The sequence below is a fragment of the Talpa europaea genome (assembly GCF_964194135.1).
Source record: "Talpa europaea genome assembly, chromosome: 3".
In the NCBI taxonomy this organism is placed as follows: Eukaryota; Metazoa; Chordata; class Mammalia; order Eulipotyphla; family Talpidae; genus Talpa; species Talpa europaea.
This window is the reverse complement of record NC_140069.1, coordinates 28,168,183-28,183,752: the sequence shown is the minus strand read 5'-3', so window position 1 is coordinate 28,183,752 and position 15,570 is coordinate 28,168,183. Positions and strand designations below refer to the sequence as shown.

Below are 15,570 nucleotides of genomic sequence, written 5' to 3'. Positions count from 1 at the left end.
CAGAGATATCCTTAAGCAGGAAATGAGTAAATAAAAATAAATGTAATGGCAAACAGGATTTTTCAAACATGAATGTCTGGAGTAATATCAGTAAAGAGAAGAACAGAAAAGAAACAGACACGGGATTTAATGGCTGCTAATGTATTTGCTGAAAAGTACAGGGACTTAGTTCAGCACTTATCCTGAGCACCTAGAATAGTGTCTGGCATCCCATAAGCTCTTATATCTATGAATGAATGGATGAATAAAGGTTATATTTATTCTATAAATTACTTAAAAGTAACACATTTTTATAATATGTAATACTTGAGAGAATTTTAAAGATATTTAAGTTGCAAATTCTTGAGTCCCTAAAAAAAAACCTCTAAAGTGTCTAACATGTAAGTCACAAAAGCAAAAGAAAAAAAAAAAGACTATAATGGAACACCACTCAGTCATAAAAAAAGGTAAAAAGTTGGTGGTGGATGCACTATGGTGATAATACCTGATGGGGATAGCCCAATGTTACCTCAGTGAAAATTAATTAACTAAAATTTAAAAAATAGAAAAGATAAACTCTTGACTTATGTGACAACATGTATGGAAATGGAGGGGACTAACCTAAGATAAATAAGTCACAAGGAAGAAAGACAAATACCAAATGGGGTCACTTAAGTGTGGAATATAGAGAAACCAAAAAGTCAGATAAAACAAATACTTATAACAAACCCTAGAAATTGATAGTAGAATTGAGACTATCATGGGGGAAAGAGAAGGGAAAACGAAGTGTGGAGAGGGCACAATGGACCCTGGTGGAGGACTTACAGTGCCTCGGTGGTGTGTGTAGTGTGGTAACATACTCTATAAGGTGTGATCTTATACCTCTAAATCATAGACAATATTGTAAACCAGTGCTACCGTCATAAAATAAAAAAGGAGGGCCTCCCCGGTGGCGCAGCGGTTGAGCGCTGGGGTGCGAAGCTGCCTGCAGCCTCTGCAGCCGGTTCGATCCCCGGCTGCTCCCCGGCCACCGGAGGAGGGTCCCACATGGCGAGCAGACCTCTCCTGCCGCCCGCTGCTCCCCTCAGCAGTGTACTTCGGTCCTTCTGCCTGCTCTGCTCCCCGCTCTGGCTCTGGTGAATTCTCTCACCCTCCCGCGCTTCTGACTGTACCCAGTGCATGTATAAACCAAACAAACAAATAATAAATAAATAAATAAGACATGCCTCTAGAAAATTAAAAATAAAATAAAATAAAATAAAATAAAAAAGGAAAAAAAGATTTTCAGGTTATTGGTGAAAAGAAAGAAATGAATGGCTTCCATACTTTAATAAAGAAAATATGTTTACATATTGATACCTGGTCCTGCTGATTTAGAGAGGCTGGACTATTAGGCCCAAAGAAATATTTTTTATTAAGGTATTTGTTTTTTATATATACAGATTTTGCCTCCCTTTGCTTTTGATCTCTGTAAGGTATCCTTCGGAACTGCTCAATGTCTGTCCAGCACATAAGATCCATGCTAAAATGAAAACAGAAACAAAGCACAGTCCTTATTTATTTCCCCAAAATTTATTGATTTATTTAATTTTTTGACAGAGCTAGTTGTCTTGACTAGTTAGCACAGCATTAGATGAAGGCATAATGAGAGCAATATTGTGTCTCTGATCCCTCTGTTGGCCAGTTAGGTGAACTCTATAATACTTCTCATCCTGTCTAAATACATGAATGAGTAGAAGGAGTACCGGAATCCAAAGAAATTCTACTACCATTATTGGTAGTATCGCACATCTATTCCATTAATGATGGGCTAATAAAGTCAAATTCAAATATGGGAAAATTTATACCAATTGCATATCTATTTGGCAACATGCTAAATTTAGAGTAAGTCTCATCGCAAAGAAGGGAAACTATGTGAAATGTGGTTCCCAGATCTAACCAGTTCCTGCTATCTTGAATAAAACTATTAGAAAAAATGTGATCAATGCTTCAGTTTATATGCGATAAATATATCATATGGTTCCAAGATCTATGCAAAGACCAATGCTTCATTATGTATTGGTAATAAAAATTACAAAATATTATAGCAACTTCAATAGCTTCGTGAAATAAAATATTATAGCACTTCAATAGCTTAGTGAACTTGTCAGAAATGGGAAATAAGGTACCTGTATAGATAAATGCAAAAGAAAAAGCAGAAAAGGAAAAGAATAAACATACTGGTGTTTTAATTTAACCATTGGCAAAAGTATCAACAAATACTGTGTAAGCACTTAAAACTACATTTTTGGGGTTGCTATTATCAAAATATACTCCCAAATAACAAAAAGTCATTTATGTAGCTTTCAGTAATTATGCTCATTAATTTTGACTGACATGGGTAAAATCTAGCACCAAGTTACTATTATATCACTATCACTATCAAAATATCTAGTTTAAAAAACAGTAGCTTATACCATACGACCCGGCAATTCTACTACTAGGGATGTACCCAAAGAACACAAAAACATTGATTCAAAAGAACACCTGTACACCTATGTTTATTGCAGCACTATTTACAATAGGTAAAACCTGGAAACAACCCAAATGCCCAAAAATAGATGACAGTATCAAGAAGATGTAGCACATATACACAATGGAATATTATTCAGCAATCAAAAAAGATAAACTCATGCTATTCACAGCAACGTGGGTGGAACTAGAAGGAATTATGCTCAGTGAAACAAACCAGAAGGAAAAAGAAAAATATCGGATGGTTTCACTTACAGCAGGAATATAGGGGAACCCAATAAGACATCAGTGTAAAAAAAAATAACAGCAGTACAAAGCACAACAAAGCAAAAATGAACAATTATAAATCAGACATACTGTAGGGGAGGAGGAAGGTGAGGGATCAAAGGGAGGGAGGGAGGAGCACAGGGGACTGAGGTGATGGTGCACGGGTGCAGTGGTGAAGGAAACTCTGTGGGGACTACACCTAAAGGGGTAGGGAAGCAAATATTGTTTAAAAATGAACAATAATGCAAAAAATTAAAAATATATATATTAAAGAAAAATATAAAAAACCAAATTTCCAATCCATTATGATACTTGGGTAGATACATCTATAAAGCTATGTCTATCTATATCTATAAATACATATTTATAAATAATATAGTTTATTCAGTGTTGCTTTTCATGTTTAAATAAATTGCATCATAAAACCAAAAAAAAGTAGCTTAGAAAATGATGAAATGCATTTAAAATTACCTATGTTCCTCACCTTGAAGAATGAGCCTCAAGATACTGACGGAAATGTTCAAACTCCAGTTTGTTGTTAAGCAGATCATTAAAATTAAAATGTTTATATTCTGCAGGAACATTATTCCAATATTCTGTTTGTTTAGAAAGATCAGTATGTGATGGAATACCAGTTCCAATGTCACCAGTACTGTCCTAGTGCAACATCAATAGAATGTGCATTATGAAAAAGTGGGGAAAGAATACACAATTTTCCAATAACACTTTTCATAAAAATCTCCTAAACACAACAAATTATCTTCCTAATTTAAATAGCAAAACTTAAATAAAAATTAATTATTAGGACAATGTCATCTAACAATTCAATAATAAACTGGGTAAAGAATTTAGCATCTAGAACCCGTTCTAACACATAGCAGCTTCTGTGCAGTCCCTTTCCATTCCATTTGCTTCATTTTTCAGGGACATTTAATAAATTATTATTAACTACTTGCTATGAAATACTGATTTGCTGGTGCACATACAGAAACATACATAATTTTATATATCTGATACCACTGTTTTTGTTCCTATATTTTTATATAATAATATGTCCTAAGCATTTTCTAAGTCCATATGTATGTACCTAAACTATCATTTTTATATAAATACATACATACATTTTATGACTTTCCACATCTATCATGGTTTACTTAGCCAATGCAAAGTGGCAAATTTATAAATCAAAATGACATGTAATATCCTGGTCGATACTATGATCTTTTTACTGACTTACCCAAATTATTTCCATTCTTTTCATTTTTTTTCTCTATAGTTATGCCTGAGGCTGTCACACAACAGTTTCTTTTCTATTTGGAAACTCGATTTAATTATTTTATGACTTGACAACAAATAGAGCTGCTGTCATAGAAAAAGTTACCAGTAATATTCAAAGGAATATAATGTGGCTGAAGTCTCATAGCTAAGGCAAATGAGTAGCTGATTTCCCTTTGCTATTTCATCTGTTTTATTGTTAAATGTGTTCATAAAACGTGACATCTGTCAAATGCAGCATACCAGGCAGCAGAAAAATGAAAAAATGAAAAAGCCTATTCTCTACCAAATCAACACCCCCCCCCCCCCAGCCGCCCATCAATATATGCAGTGGCAACCCTCTCAGGATAAAAGAACAAATATAGTTTTTCTAAGTGGAGAGTTGTCTTACTTCAGCTTTCTTGGAAAATGTCTCTTTATGCAAAGCCTGTAGCTTTCTGAAGTATGTGGAGTCTAGCTGTCGAATTTCTTCCACCAGCTCCACCTAATAAAATAATAATAAAGTTCGCAACATCAATAGAATGTGCATTATGAAAAAGTGGGGAAAGAATGCACAATTTTCCAATAATGTTGGGCTAAAAAAACAAACTTGCCAATAAAGTAAATTGTGTTGTAGGAAAAGGCAGGAGGACAAACAGTAAAAAATATTAGTTATAGCAAATTCACATTTCAAATACATGTGATAAAAATATGCACACATTTCTACATAATGATACAGTACCACAAAAGAGCACTCCTTTCTGCACACCCCATTGAACTAGTCAACAGTGCAATATGTTGGATCACATTTCCAGTTTCATTCATTATATCAGGATAAAAGTCAAAAAGGCAGGTACTGCTAGCTTTAAGGACAAATAATCAAGAGAAGAACAGGAAATGATAAGACTCCATTGTTAGCAGTCTGTGAGCGAAGGTTTATTGCTTAGAGGGAAGTCAATCATCAAATCAAACCTCATAGTAGGTCTCAGTCTTCAGAGTGTGATCACACTGCTTTATATAATCAGTACAGTAAGATTACTTTCCATTTCTCTGTTGCAGGGAAAAATCAATTTGGCTGACTGAAAAAGGACTTTTTTGTAATAAGAGCTAGTTTTGGTAGTCTCCTTGGTTATCCTTTTTAGGAAAGAATCTAATGTAATCCTGTCAGCTGGACATTTAGAGAAGTTCTCTGGGCTGATTTAAGGAAGTTTCTAGAATCAAAGAGAGATTTATTTTTCCTCTTACTAAAGAGTGTAATATTTGTCCATACCTTTTATAACAATCATTACTAATGCCAAAACTTTTTGGGTTAGGAAGTTAGTTGTAATTCTAAATCTTTTTTTTTTCCCAATCATTTCAGGATCACGGTCCTCCACACTATATACTGTATTTAAAATAATGACTGGAGAGGATTTTTAAAAATCTCATATACTACCTTAAGTTTCCCAGTATAATATGTGTATTTTTGTAGTGAAAGGATGCAGTGCTAATTTCTTCAGGACAAAGAGAACTCAGGAATGAAAATTTAATCATTCTGGTCATTCAGTTTAGTAAGACACAACAATAATTTCACTCACAACCGAGAAGGTAACTCTCTCAACAGTGCTGTGGTATTTTTACCTTAATTCCCTACCCCATTCTTCCTGATAGGAGACATGACTCTCTACAAAGCTGTGGAGAAGCCAACCAAGTTCCACCTGAAATGACCTCATGTACAGGGTACGTGCATTAACTTAAAAAAAATACTCGTGAATGGTTTTAATTTGTGATTCAAAATAAATATTTAAAGAAATTTCCTCCACCCATCAATAAGAATAGTGAAAATATTCAAGCACTGAGGCTTACAACGACCTCATTTGGAATGAGAAAGGATGTGTTGAAACTTTCATCCAATCAAGCAGTCTGACCTGATGAACATCTGGGGATGCTTTAAAATAGCAGCACTGAAGTCAGAGAATGTGCTTCCACAATACATATGAGACGTTTATATTTTCCATGGGTGTAATATTTACTGTAACTCATCCAGCATAAAATTAAACGGGCTTTTTTCATTAATCAAAATTAAAGACACTGCTGAGAAATGGGAAGAAGGGACAAAGCCAGTGGATGATCACAGTGTATTGGCTGGTTTACAGGAGGCCAACATTCAGATTTCTCTCTGCTGACATATTTGTACAGAGAACTAAAAATGAATCAATTTAAAGCTTTTTTAAGGGGACAACAGGGAAACTAGCAAAAAAAAAAAAAAAAAAGTTAATGAAAACTTTCCCTGCCCCAGTTTTGAGCCTGCCTAAATGTTAAGTCTGAATCCTTCACCCACATGAGACATTTTTCATTTTTCCCTTGTGAATTAATGTCACTCATTATCAATTTTGCAGTAGACCTGAAGGTTCACACACCATTTATCAGTGCCACAATACCTTTCTGTAGGCAAGCTGGTCTGATTTTACCATCATTGTCCAGGGTTCAAGTAGGAGGAGAAGAATATATTCTTCTGCTGTGTCAAAAAGGTCTTCAAATGGTGGCTGTATTTTCATATAAATTTCTTTTTTCTTTTCCTGTTGAAGTCCAATGTCAAAAGTGGCTGAAGGAGCGACATATGTGGCAAAAAGATACTAAAGGGGGAGAAAGGAGAAGATATTGGGAGAAACTATAATGGTTAGCAGATTACTTAGCAAAGACATTTTTTAAAAAAGTAAAAGATGACAAAACAAGCTCAAGTGATTTTTTTCCTGAATGATATGCAAAACTACTTAAAAAAAGCAGTGTGTTTATTCAAAAGACTGCTTTTCACTTTGTCTTCCTATTCCTTCCTTAGTAGTCAATTAGTCAATGGATGTTGACAAGAATATGATTTGGATATTCCAGTTTTTCTCAGACTATTATGTTATGACTGATTGAGAGGCTATACATTCTTTTCCCCCTTACATTCCATGGCATTTTCTAACACATTTGTACTACTTTCTAAAGTGATATGAAATGGCCTTGTGGAAACAAGATGCAAGAATGCACCAGGTCTGTAAGCTGGTTATTAGTCTTCTAGTTTAAAGACCCAACAGACTATATGCCCTACCCAACTGAGTTGCAAAATTCTGACTGTTGTTAATGTTCTCTTTTTGCTGTAAAAATGTCTCCATCTGGTGTCCAATGATGTGGAAGAGATACAAGAAATAAAGAAGAGAAACTGGAGATATAGACAAAGAGCTTCCAGCTTCCTACACAAAGTTTCCTGGAGGTCAATTTCTACTAATTTGCCTTCTCTCAATAATACCTGTTTAAATTTGAGAAGCAATTGACTAACATTTTACGTTTAAAATGCTGTGCACTGGGCCTCCCCTGGTGGTGCAGTGGTTGAGCGCTGGGCTGTGAAGCTGCCCGCAGCCTCTGCAGTGCCGGTTCCATCCCCGGCTGCCGGCAAGGGTCCCACATGGCGCGCAGACCTTTCCTGCCACCCGCTGCTCCCCTCAGCAGTGTATTTCTTTGTCAGTCTGCCTGTTCTGTTCCCCACTCTGGCTGTAGTAAATTTTCTCACCCTCCCACGCTTCTGACTGTACCCAGTGCTTGTATAAATATTTTTTTTTTTTTAAAAAAGGCTTTAAAATGCTGTATACTGGGCCTCCCCTGGTGCAGGTGGTTGAGCGCAACGCTGTGAAGCTGTCCGCAGCCTCTGCAGCGCCAGTTCGATCCCAGCCGGCTGGCGAGGGTCCCACATGGCACGGCAGACCTCTCCTGTCTCGCCCGCTGCTCCCCTCAGCAGTGTATTTCATCAGTATGCTTGTTCTGTTCCCCACACTGTCTCTGGGGAATCCTCTCACCCTCCCGGGCATCTGGCCTGTACCCTGGTTCTTGTATAAATAAATAAATAAATAAAAATGAAATAAAATGCTGTATACTGGATATGTGATACCCTGTATAACAGATTTAAATGTTGTTTTAATAAGAATATCTAATTGTATTTTATTTCATATACTTAAACTTTGGATCTGTAAAGCCCAGGCAAAACCCAGGCAATAGATAGAATAGATAGAAGATAGATAGATAGATAGATAGATAGATAGATTAGATAGATAGATATAGATTTGTACCAAATATCAAATAATTTTTTAGATTATTTTAAAGAGTAAAGATTCCACATTAATAACATTGTATATAGTAAATACCTACTACATCTTAGGTACTTGGATAGGTGTTATATATGCAAAGATTACAGGAGTTATATATGCAATGAATAAGACCCAATGTCTGCCCATTGGTAGTGATAGAGAAATGAAAACAATACAGTATGATAAATATCACATTGAGGTATGGATTACAAATAAGATCTTCAATGATTATCTATATTTTCAAGTTCACAAGCCATTTAATCACCTTATTTTTTTAAAAATCAGGTAATACTGGTTTATAACACTGCATATGAGGCAGACTCCTCACCTTCTCAGATGCCTGTCACCACATCACACCCACCACCAAGGCACCCATAGTCATCTTTTCAAGCTTTACAGTCAAATACCAATTTTTCTGCAGATTCCTGAACTTTACTATTTCAACATTCTATACCATTGCACATAATGTTATTTAATCTTGAATATTTTTATGACTGATAAAATTCTAAATTTTTCTTTTAAAAACCAGCATGGATTTCTCCTCCTTTGGGAAAATTTCACTCATACCCTTCTTCCAAGGCCATACTTTTCTTCTACTATACCTATCTCACTTAAATGCAATGAAGTATTTATATGTCTTCTCTTCTACAACAAGGTCCTTGAGGGCAAATACTGAAGCTTATTCATCTGCAATTCTCCAACTCCTAAAACTCTTCTTGGCAGGGATGGATCCCATAAATGCTTATTGAATTATTCTGAATCCACAGTAAAGACTCATTTATGTCTTGGGATGGGTAAATAAAATGTTCAGAAACTCTTTCAAGAGGAGATAATTCTTATACTACTCATTATTATTTTAAAAAGGGAAATTTCACCTTTTGTGACATTACTAGAAGTTGAAGTAATTATGCTAAGTGAAACAGAAAGTGAAAGAAAATAACTGGATGGTTGCTCTGATATGTAGAATATAAATAACCAGAGCAAATGAACAAAAAAATGGTGGTTACCATAAAGAAAGGGGGAAAAAGATGGCAGGAAAGGGTAGAAGCATCAATTTGATAGAGGTAACGGCACTAGAACTTTGGTGGCAGGTGTGGTGAGACATATACATATTGAGGTATGAAGCTGCTCGTCCAACATTAGTAAACTATTGACAAGTCAATAAAATGTTATTTTTTAAAAAGAGAGAGAAAGACGATAATCCTTAAGGATGAGTTGGAGTCAATCAGAAAAATGAAGGGAATTGGTGAAAAAGATAATTCAAGAAGGAAAACATGATCCAAGGCACAGAAACCTAGCTGGGCTTTATAACTTGTGGAGATAATCTAGGCTTCAAGTAGATAACTGGCTAAAGGAAAGATATAGCATAAGATGCTATTAAGGGAAAAGGCACTAAAGCATGTATATGATCTTTTATCCTTCAGTAAGGAATTTGAATCTTTTATATAAGCTATACAATGGGGACTCTCTGAGAAGTAACATTATTGAATATGATTTTTTAAAAAAATAAATCAGTGTTATAAAGAGGAGAAACAGATTGAGTAGATCAAGATTTGAGGCAGTTTGGGACCCCCCTGGTGGCACAAGGGGTTAAGTCTCAGCACTATGAAGCTATCAGCAGCCACTGCAGCATGAGTTCAATCCCCAGCCATGGCACAGCAGACCTCTCCCATCTGGCCTGCTGCTCCCCTCAGCAGTGCATTTCAGTAGATCCGCCTGTTCTGCTGCCTGTTCTGCTCCCCACTCGGAATCCTTTCACCCCCAAAGCCCCCAAGCACCTCTGGCCTACATCCCAGCTCTTGTATGCATAAATAAATAAATAAATCTTTTTTAAAAAGAGAGAGAAAAATTTGAGGCAGTTTGGAAGTTATTTCAACAGCCACACAAGAAATCATATGCTGCCTTCATCTCTAGTCTGCTTTTTTTTTTTCCTAAAGATTTATTTATTTATTTATACAAGCACTGGGTACAGTCAGAAGCGCAGGAGGGTGAGAGAATTCACCAGAGCCTGAGCGGGAAGGAGAACAGCCAGACAGACGGAGGACACTGCTGAGGGGAGCAGCGAGCGCAACAGGAGAGGCCTGCACGCCATGTGGGACCCTTGCCCGGAGGCCGGGAATCGAACCGGTGCTGCAGAGGCTGCGGGCAGCTTCGCAGCCCAGCGCTCAACCGCTGCGCCACCGGGGAGGCCCTCTAGTCTGCTTTTTTTGCAAGAGCTGTTTACTCTTCTCAAGTTTCTCTTTGCTTTCTTTCTTTTTTTAAAAGATTTTATTTATTTATTTATTTATTTATTTATTTATTTATTTATTTATTTATGCAAGCACTGGGTACAGTCAAAAGCGCGGGAGGGTGAGAGAATTCACCAGAGCCAGAGCAGGGAGCAGAGCAGGCAGAAGGACCGAAGTACACTGCTGAGGGGAGCAGCGGGTGGCAGGAGAGGTCTGCAGGACATGTGGGACATGTGGGACCCTCCTCCGGTGGCCGGGAAGCAGCCGGGGATCGAACCAGTGCTGCAGAGGCTGTGGGCAGCTTCGCAACCCAGCGCTCAAGCGCTGCGCCACCGGGGAGGCCTTCTCTTTGCTTTCTTATAGTCTTTTCTTACCACAACAAACAGAGAAATCCTTTTGCAATTCACCCATGTGCTCATACTCTCCAGTGTCTATTCACGTTATGTAGAATAAAGATCAAAGTTCTTATAACTACCTGTAATAGAGTTTTGGGAAGTTTCTCAATCTGAGTGTGACAAGGGTTTTAGTTCAGTATCTCCCAGTAAGGAAGCCCCTGTAAATACCCTAAGTTCTCAAGGAATAGGGGTGAATCAAACATAGATTCTAGCCTTGAGTCTTTAAAATAACAAAAGAAAATTATTGCTGACTTCCAATTCTATACCCAGCAAAAAATGCCCTCCAAAATTAAAAATAAGATATCATAAATAGCAAATAAAAATACTATTACTAGTAGCTCTCCCCTAAATAAATAAATCAAATAAAGAGTGGCCCAATACAAAAGCAGGAAAGAATAGAGAATAGAAAGCATAAATATGAAGGTAAATGTAATAAATTTTGATTATAAAATATGATAATAATGAATAAAGGTAGGCATTCATTAAAGTTCTATGTTCAACTTTTTTTTCTTCTCAGTTCACATTCTTTCAGGTTGTCACACATAGGACAGTTATGCTCTCATAGGACTTTCATGCTGTAAACTCTATGCCTTTTATGTACTTAATCCTTATCATGTTTTTGCCTTTCATGGAACTTCCATTCATACTAAAGGACTCAGTCTTCCTCACTCCCAAAGACTGGCTTAGGTATCATTCTATGTGCTCCCATAGGGCCCTATACTTATATGATTTTCTTGCTGGACTGTAAGTTCTATGAAGTCAGATATTAGGTCTACTTTTTTTATTACTTTTATCTGTTTATTAATGATCCCTAGCATTTGACATAATGCTAACTTTAGGATGAATGGGCGGGTAGATGGATGGATGAGTGGATGGATGGATGAATTAGTTCATCTATTATCAGAAACTTAAAAACCAACAATATATGTGGAAGAAACCCAATATATGTAAGTTACATCTTTCCTGAAATTGAAGCCCTTTCTGTTAGCTGCCTGAAACTTTAGTTACATAAACAGTTTATGGACACTCAAACTCAGTGTCTCAATAATACAATGAATTCTCTTTCCGTGCTTTCCAAGCCTCTCCCTTCCTCCTGTATTTCCAGTTTTCATTAATGACAGATCACTGATAGCACATTCTTTGACTTCCTCAGTTTCCTCCTCAAATACAAGTCTTATGAATTTAATCTCCACAATGAAACAAGGAGAAACTGACAAGTGTAAAAACCAGAAGAAATAAGAAGCAGCAGTTCCATCCCAACAAAAACCAATAAAACTCAATCTCCTCACCAAGCATGGCCAGACCCTTTCCAGGTTACTCTCTGCTACTCCTATTACTGAATTAAACACTCTGCTCAATTGGAGCCAGAGTGGTCCATGCAATACTATTGGGCTGAATATCCCACAGTCCCAAACATCTACAATTCTAGTTTAAGCCACCTGTCCTGGCATAATTTATTAATAGTCCCTTTACACTCTCATAGGACTCCTGGCTTAGATGGTAAGTTTTATCATCTTTTGTTTTGATATTTAAAAAATATTTTATATTTTCCACAATAATCTAGTATAAAAATTTTCAAACAGAAAGGTACATACCATCAGTAGCTTTACAGTTTTGCTTACTCATCTACCATTTGTCTATCCCATTGCTTATCCACAAATTCATCCAAGTATTTTTTTTAGCAATTTATTTATTCTTTTAATTGAGGTAATATTAGGATCCTCCCCATTGGGTATTGCCACCATAGGGCATCCTTATACTTAACAGCCACCCACAGTTTAATAAAATTATTAAATATCTCTAAAACAAGATGCCTTGGAAATATCTGACACATACTTAAAAGTTGAAAATAAAGGAAGGAAATAAAGGAAAGGAAGAAGATATGCTGTACTAAGACACAAACATTCACCTAATTTGTAATCATATTAATTGAATTGCTGCTATCAAAAGTCAAAGCTTCACACAAGGAGTATTTTATTTAGAAATTGTATTGACTGATGCTTCATAGACTTCCTTATTAAGGATAAACATACTAAATGAAAACTGTACTAAAAATAAAAAATATTTCCCTATCTGACTGCAACAAAATTTAAGTATTTGTTTGCCCTCCTACCTTTTTTTTTTCTTTTCCACTCACAATCAGATTTTTTTTTTTAATAAATTGTCCCAAGTACTACTAAGGTGTTTTTTTTTGTTTGTTTGTTTTGTTTTTTTAAGATCCATTTTTATTTATTTATACACTCACTGGGCACAGTCAGAAGCGCGGGAGGGCGTCCACTCACAATCAGATTTATCAAAACATTGTTCCTATTCTCTAAGTAATTTCTCTTTGTTCAATTCCCACTGCGATAACCAGCATAATCCTTAAGGGCAATATACTCCTCTCACCTCCCCAACTCTTATTAATTAGTCTTATTGTAAAATCACAGAACTGGAAGCAATAGAGAGAAGCTTTCTTGAAAGGTCATTCTTCCTGCAGTATCCCAAGCCCACATTATATATATTCACCATCTTCCTGTGCGTTTGCTCTCTCCGCTGGGTGGTAGCAACAGACATGGTTGGGTAGTAAAGAGGAGGAAATTTAATTCCATTGTCAATTCTTTATTAGGCCACAGAATCAATTTGGAGTATTTTCCACTGAATTATGCCATTAAAATCTGATAAGTGTTTCTCATAATCCATGGACAATCCAAGTGGATAACTGATAAGCACTGACTTAGTCATACATGACAAACACAAAGGATGTAGTCATATATACACAAGAAAATTAATAAACTAAACACCACCTTTAAAGTCTTTATAAACATGATAAAAAATCATTTTTAAGTTGATCTAAATGGATTTTAAAATGGAACGTAAAGATTATGCTTTATGATTGCTAAATAATATAGTCTAATTATGGGCTAAAAACATTGTTTAACATGGTTTAACACTGTATCTGGGGATTACTTGCATTTTTTATTGACCACCCAGTTCTTCCTTTCTAGCCACTGAGTAAATAACAATGTAGCTGATGTTGGAGAAGAAAATGCTTCCTTCATTTCCAAGTCAGCTACTCTGATTCACATTAAAGCAGAGATTCGCTCAGGCACAGCTGTGGCCGACATGATTCCAATTTAAACATTAACCTATGATGCTTTAACAACCCAGCAGGAAAGTTTTGGAGAAGGGATACAAGCACTGCCTGTCTGTGATCAAACTGCCTGGCACTGTGCATAACAAGGTTCTAAACTCCATCTCTCCTGGAGACACGCAGAGGTTATGTAATCAGGAAATGCACAATGGGCGGCTTGCCCAGCCCACTCTACACCTGTGCCTGTGACTCACTTTCTTGGCGTCTGTATCAAGTAGGGGGGGAAAGCAGTGCCTCTCCCTAAAATAATCTCTTACAGTCTTGAAATCCTGGGAGTTAATTTTCTTGTTTAATTAAACTCCCAAGGCCTTATTAAACTCTAACAAGACTATCTACAGAAAAGGATGTAGGATGGATTCCATGGACCCAGGAGGAAAACTGAACTGGAAAGTGGAAGAGAGAAGCAAACTGGGAGAAATGAAGATGAGAGAATTACTTTTCAAACATATTAGCTTATTGGTATTACAGGGGGAAAACACAAAAATATTTCTGTGTTTGTCTCTTTAAGGAAATCTCAGATGTTTCATTAACTGGAATCCATATCTTGTACACAACAGCTATAATGCACTAGACAGGAGATAGTACAAATTAAAATGTGACAGTTCCCATTTCAATTTATGTATTTTTCAACACTAAGATATTTTCAAGCAAGATTTCAGCATCACCAGTTAGTAATTTTCAAAATCATTTTGAAAGTATAGGTTAATTGGCCTTCTCTTGGATGGAAGTAGATCCCCATCTCCTTTAAAGTATATCACAATGCATTCCAGGCTTATTGTTCCCACATTTTATTCACTTTTTTAAATGAAAAATGAATGTACTGATGGTCTCTGACTGCATAAGAAAGCCCAGATAAGCATACCTGAGAAAAGAGAATTCTGAATATACTGAACGTATTCTTGTTTTTAACAGTGTTAAAAGCAAAAAGAAAAAGTATTTTACACAACTGTTTGTGCTATTTGGATTTCTCATTGCACCAAAGACTAAATGATGATAGCTATGAGATTCGTTTCCAATTATCAAGCTCCTGCAGCACCCAGAAAAGTATCCTCACTGTGCCAGAGGTTAGTGCAGTCTTTGGGGAAGCATCTTTTCCATAAGTAAGGGCCATTTGATGAGCTACAGCTTGACACTCATCTGTGTTCCAATAAAAACAAGAATAATTTCTGTATAGCCTTAAAAGGCAAAGTCAAGAATAATACCAAATGTTGTAGCACATGTGTTGATTTGTTATGTTACATTTCAGCTGTTAGTTATGCTAATGGAATAGTTTCACATACTTCATTTTGATGTATTTATTTTAATGATCATGTGCATGTATCTTTTTATGATTGCCTGGTAACACCAATTCCATGATGTTCTGCTGTCACCACCAGGCGAGGACTGGAAGTAAGAAACAGAAACATAAAACTTCAACTTTAGAATTGTATGTATTAAAATGAGTCCCTTAGCATACCAGAGACAAGAGCTGTCAAAATCTGTATGTTGTGAGTTCTTAATGCCAGAGTATAGGACATCTAGCAGAGCACACCACCTCACTAACTAAAATTGGGGACATTTTAAAAGTAGTTTTAAAATATCACTGATTAAACCATTCCAGAGCAAACATTCATGCTACAGCATTTGGGGTCATTAGGAAGTTCATTTTTCTTAGACCCATTACTCGACTGCAATGATAAGTGAAGAAATTCTAATTGTGC

At 36.3% G+C, this 15,570-nt stretch overlaps 1 protein-coding gene across 1 annotated transcript in view; it reads right to left on the bottom strand.

Moving 5' to 3' along the window:
• RGS22 (regulator of G protein signaling 22) overlaps nt 1–15,570 on the bottom strand; it is a gene marked incomplete at its 3' end in the record, with an annotated part of 124,358 nt that overhangs the window by 20,031 nt on the left and 88,757 nt on the right. Inside the window, exons 14-17 of the mRNA XM_084230530.1 lie at nt 6,432–6,626; nt 4,424–4,516; nt 3,242–3,414; nt 1,339–1,501 (exon numbers count right to left, since the gene is read on the bottom strand). Coding sequence (XP_084086656.1) covers nt 1,339–1,501; nt 3,242–3,414; nt 4,424–4,516; nt 6,432–6,626 — 624 coding nt within the window. The remainder of the gene's footprint in view (nt 1–1,338; nt 1,502–3,241; nt 3,415–4,423; nt 4,517–6,431; nt 6,627–15,570) is intronic.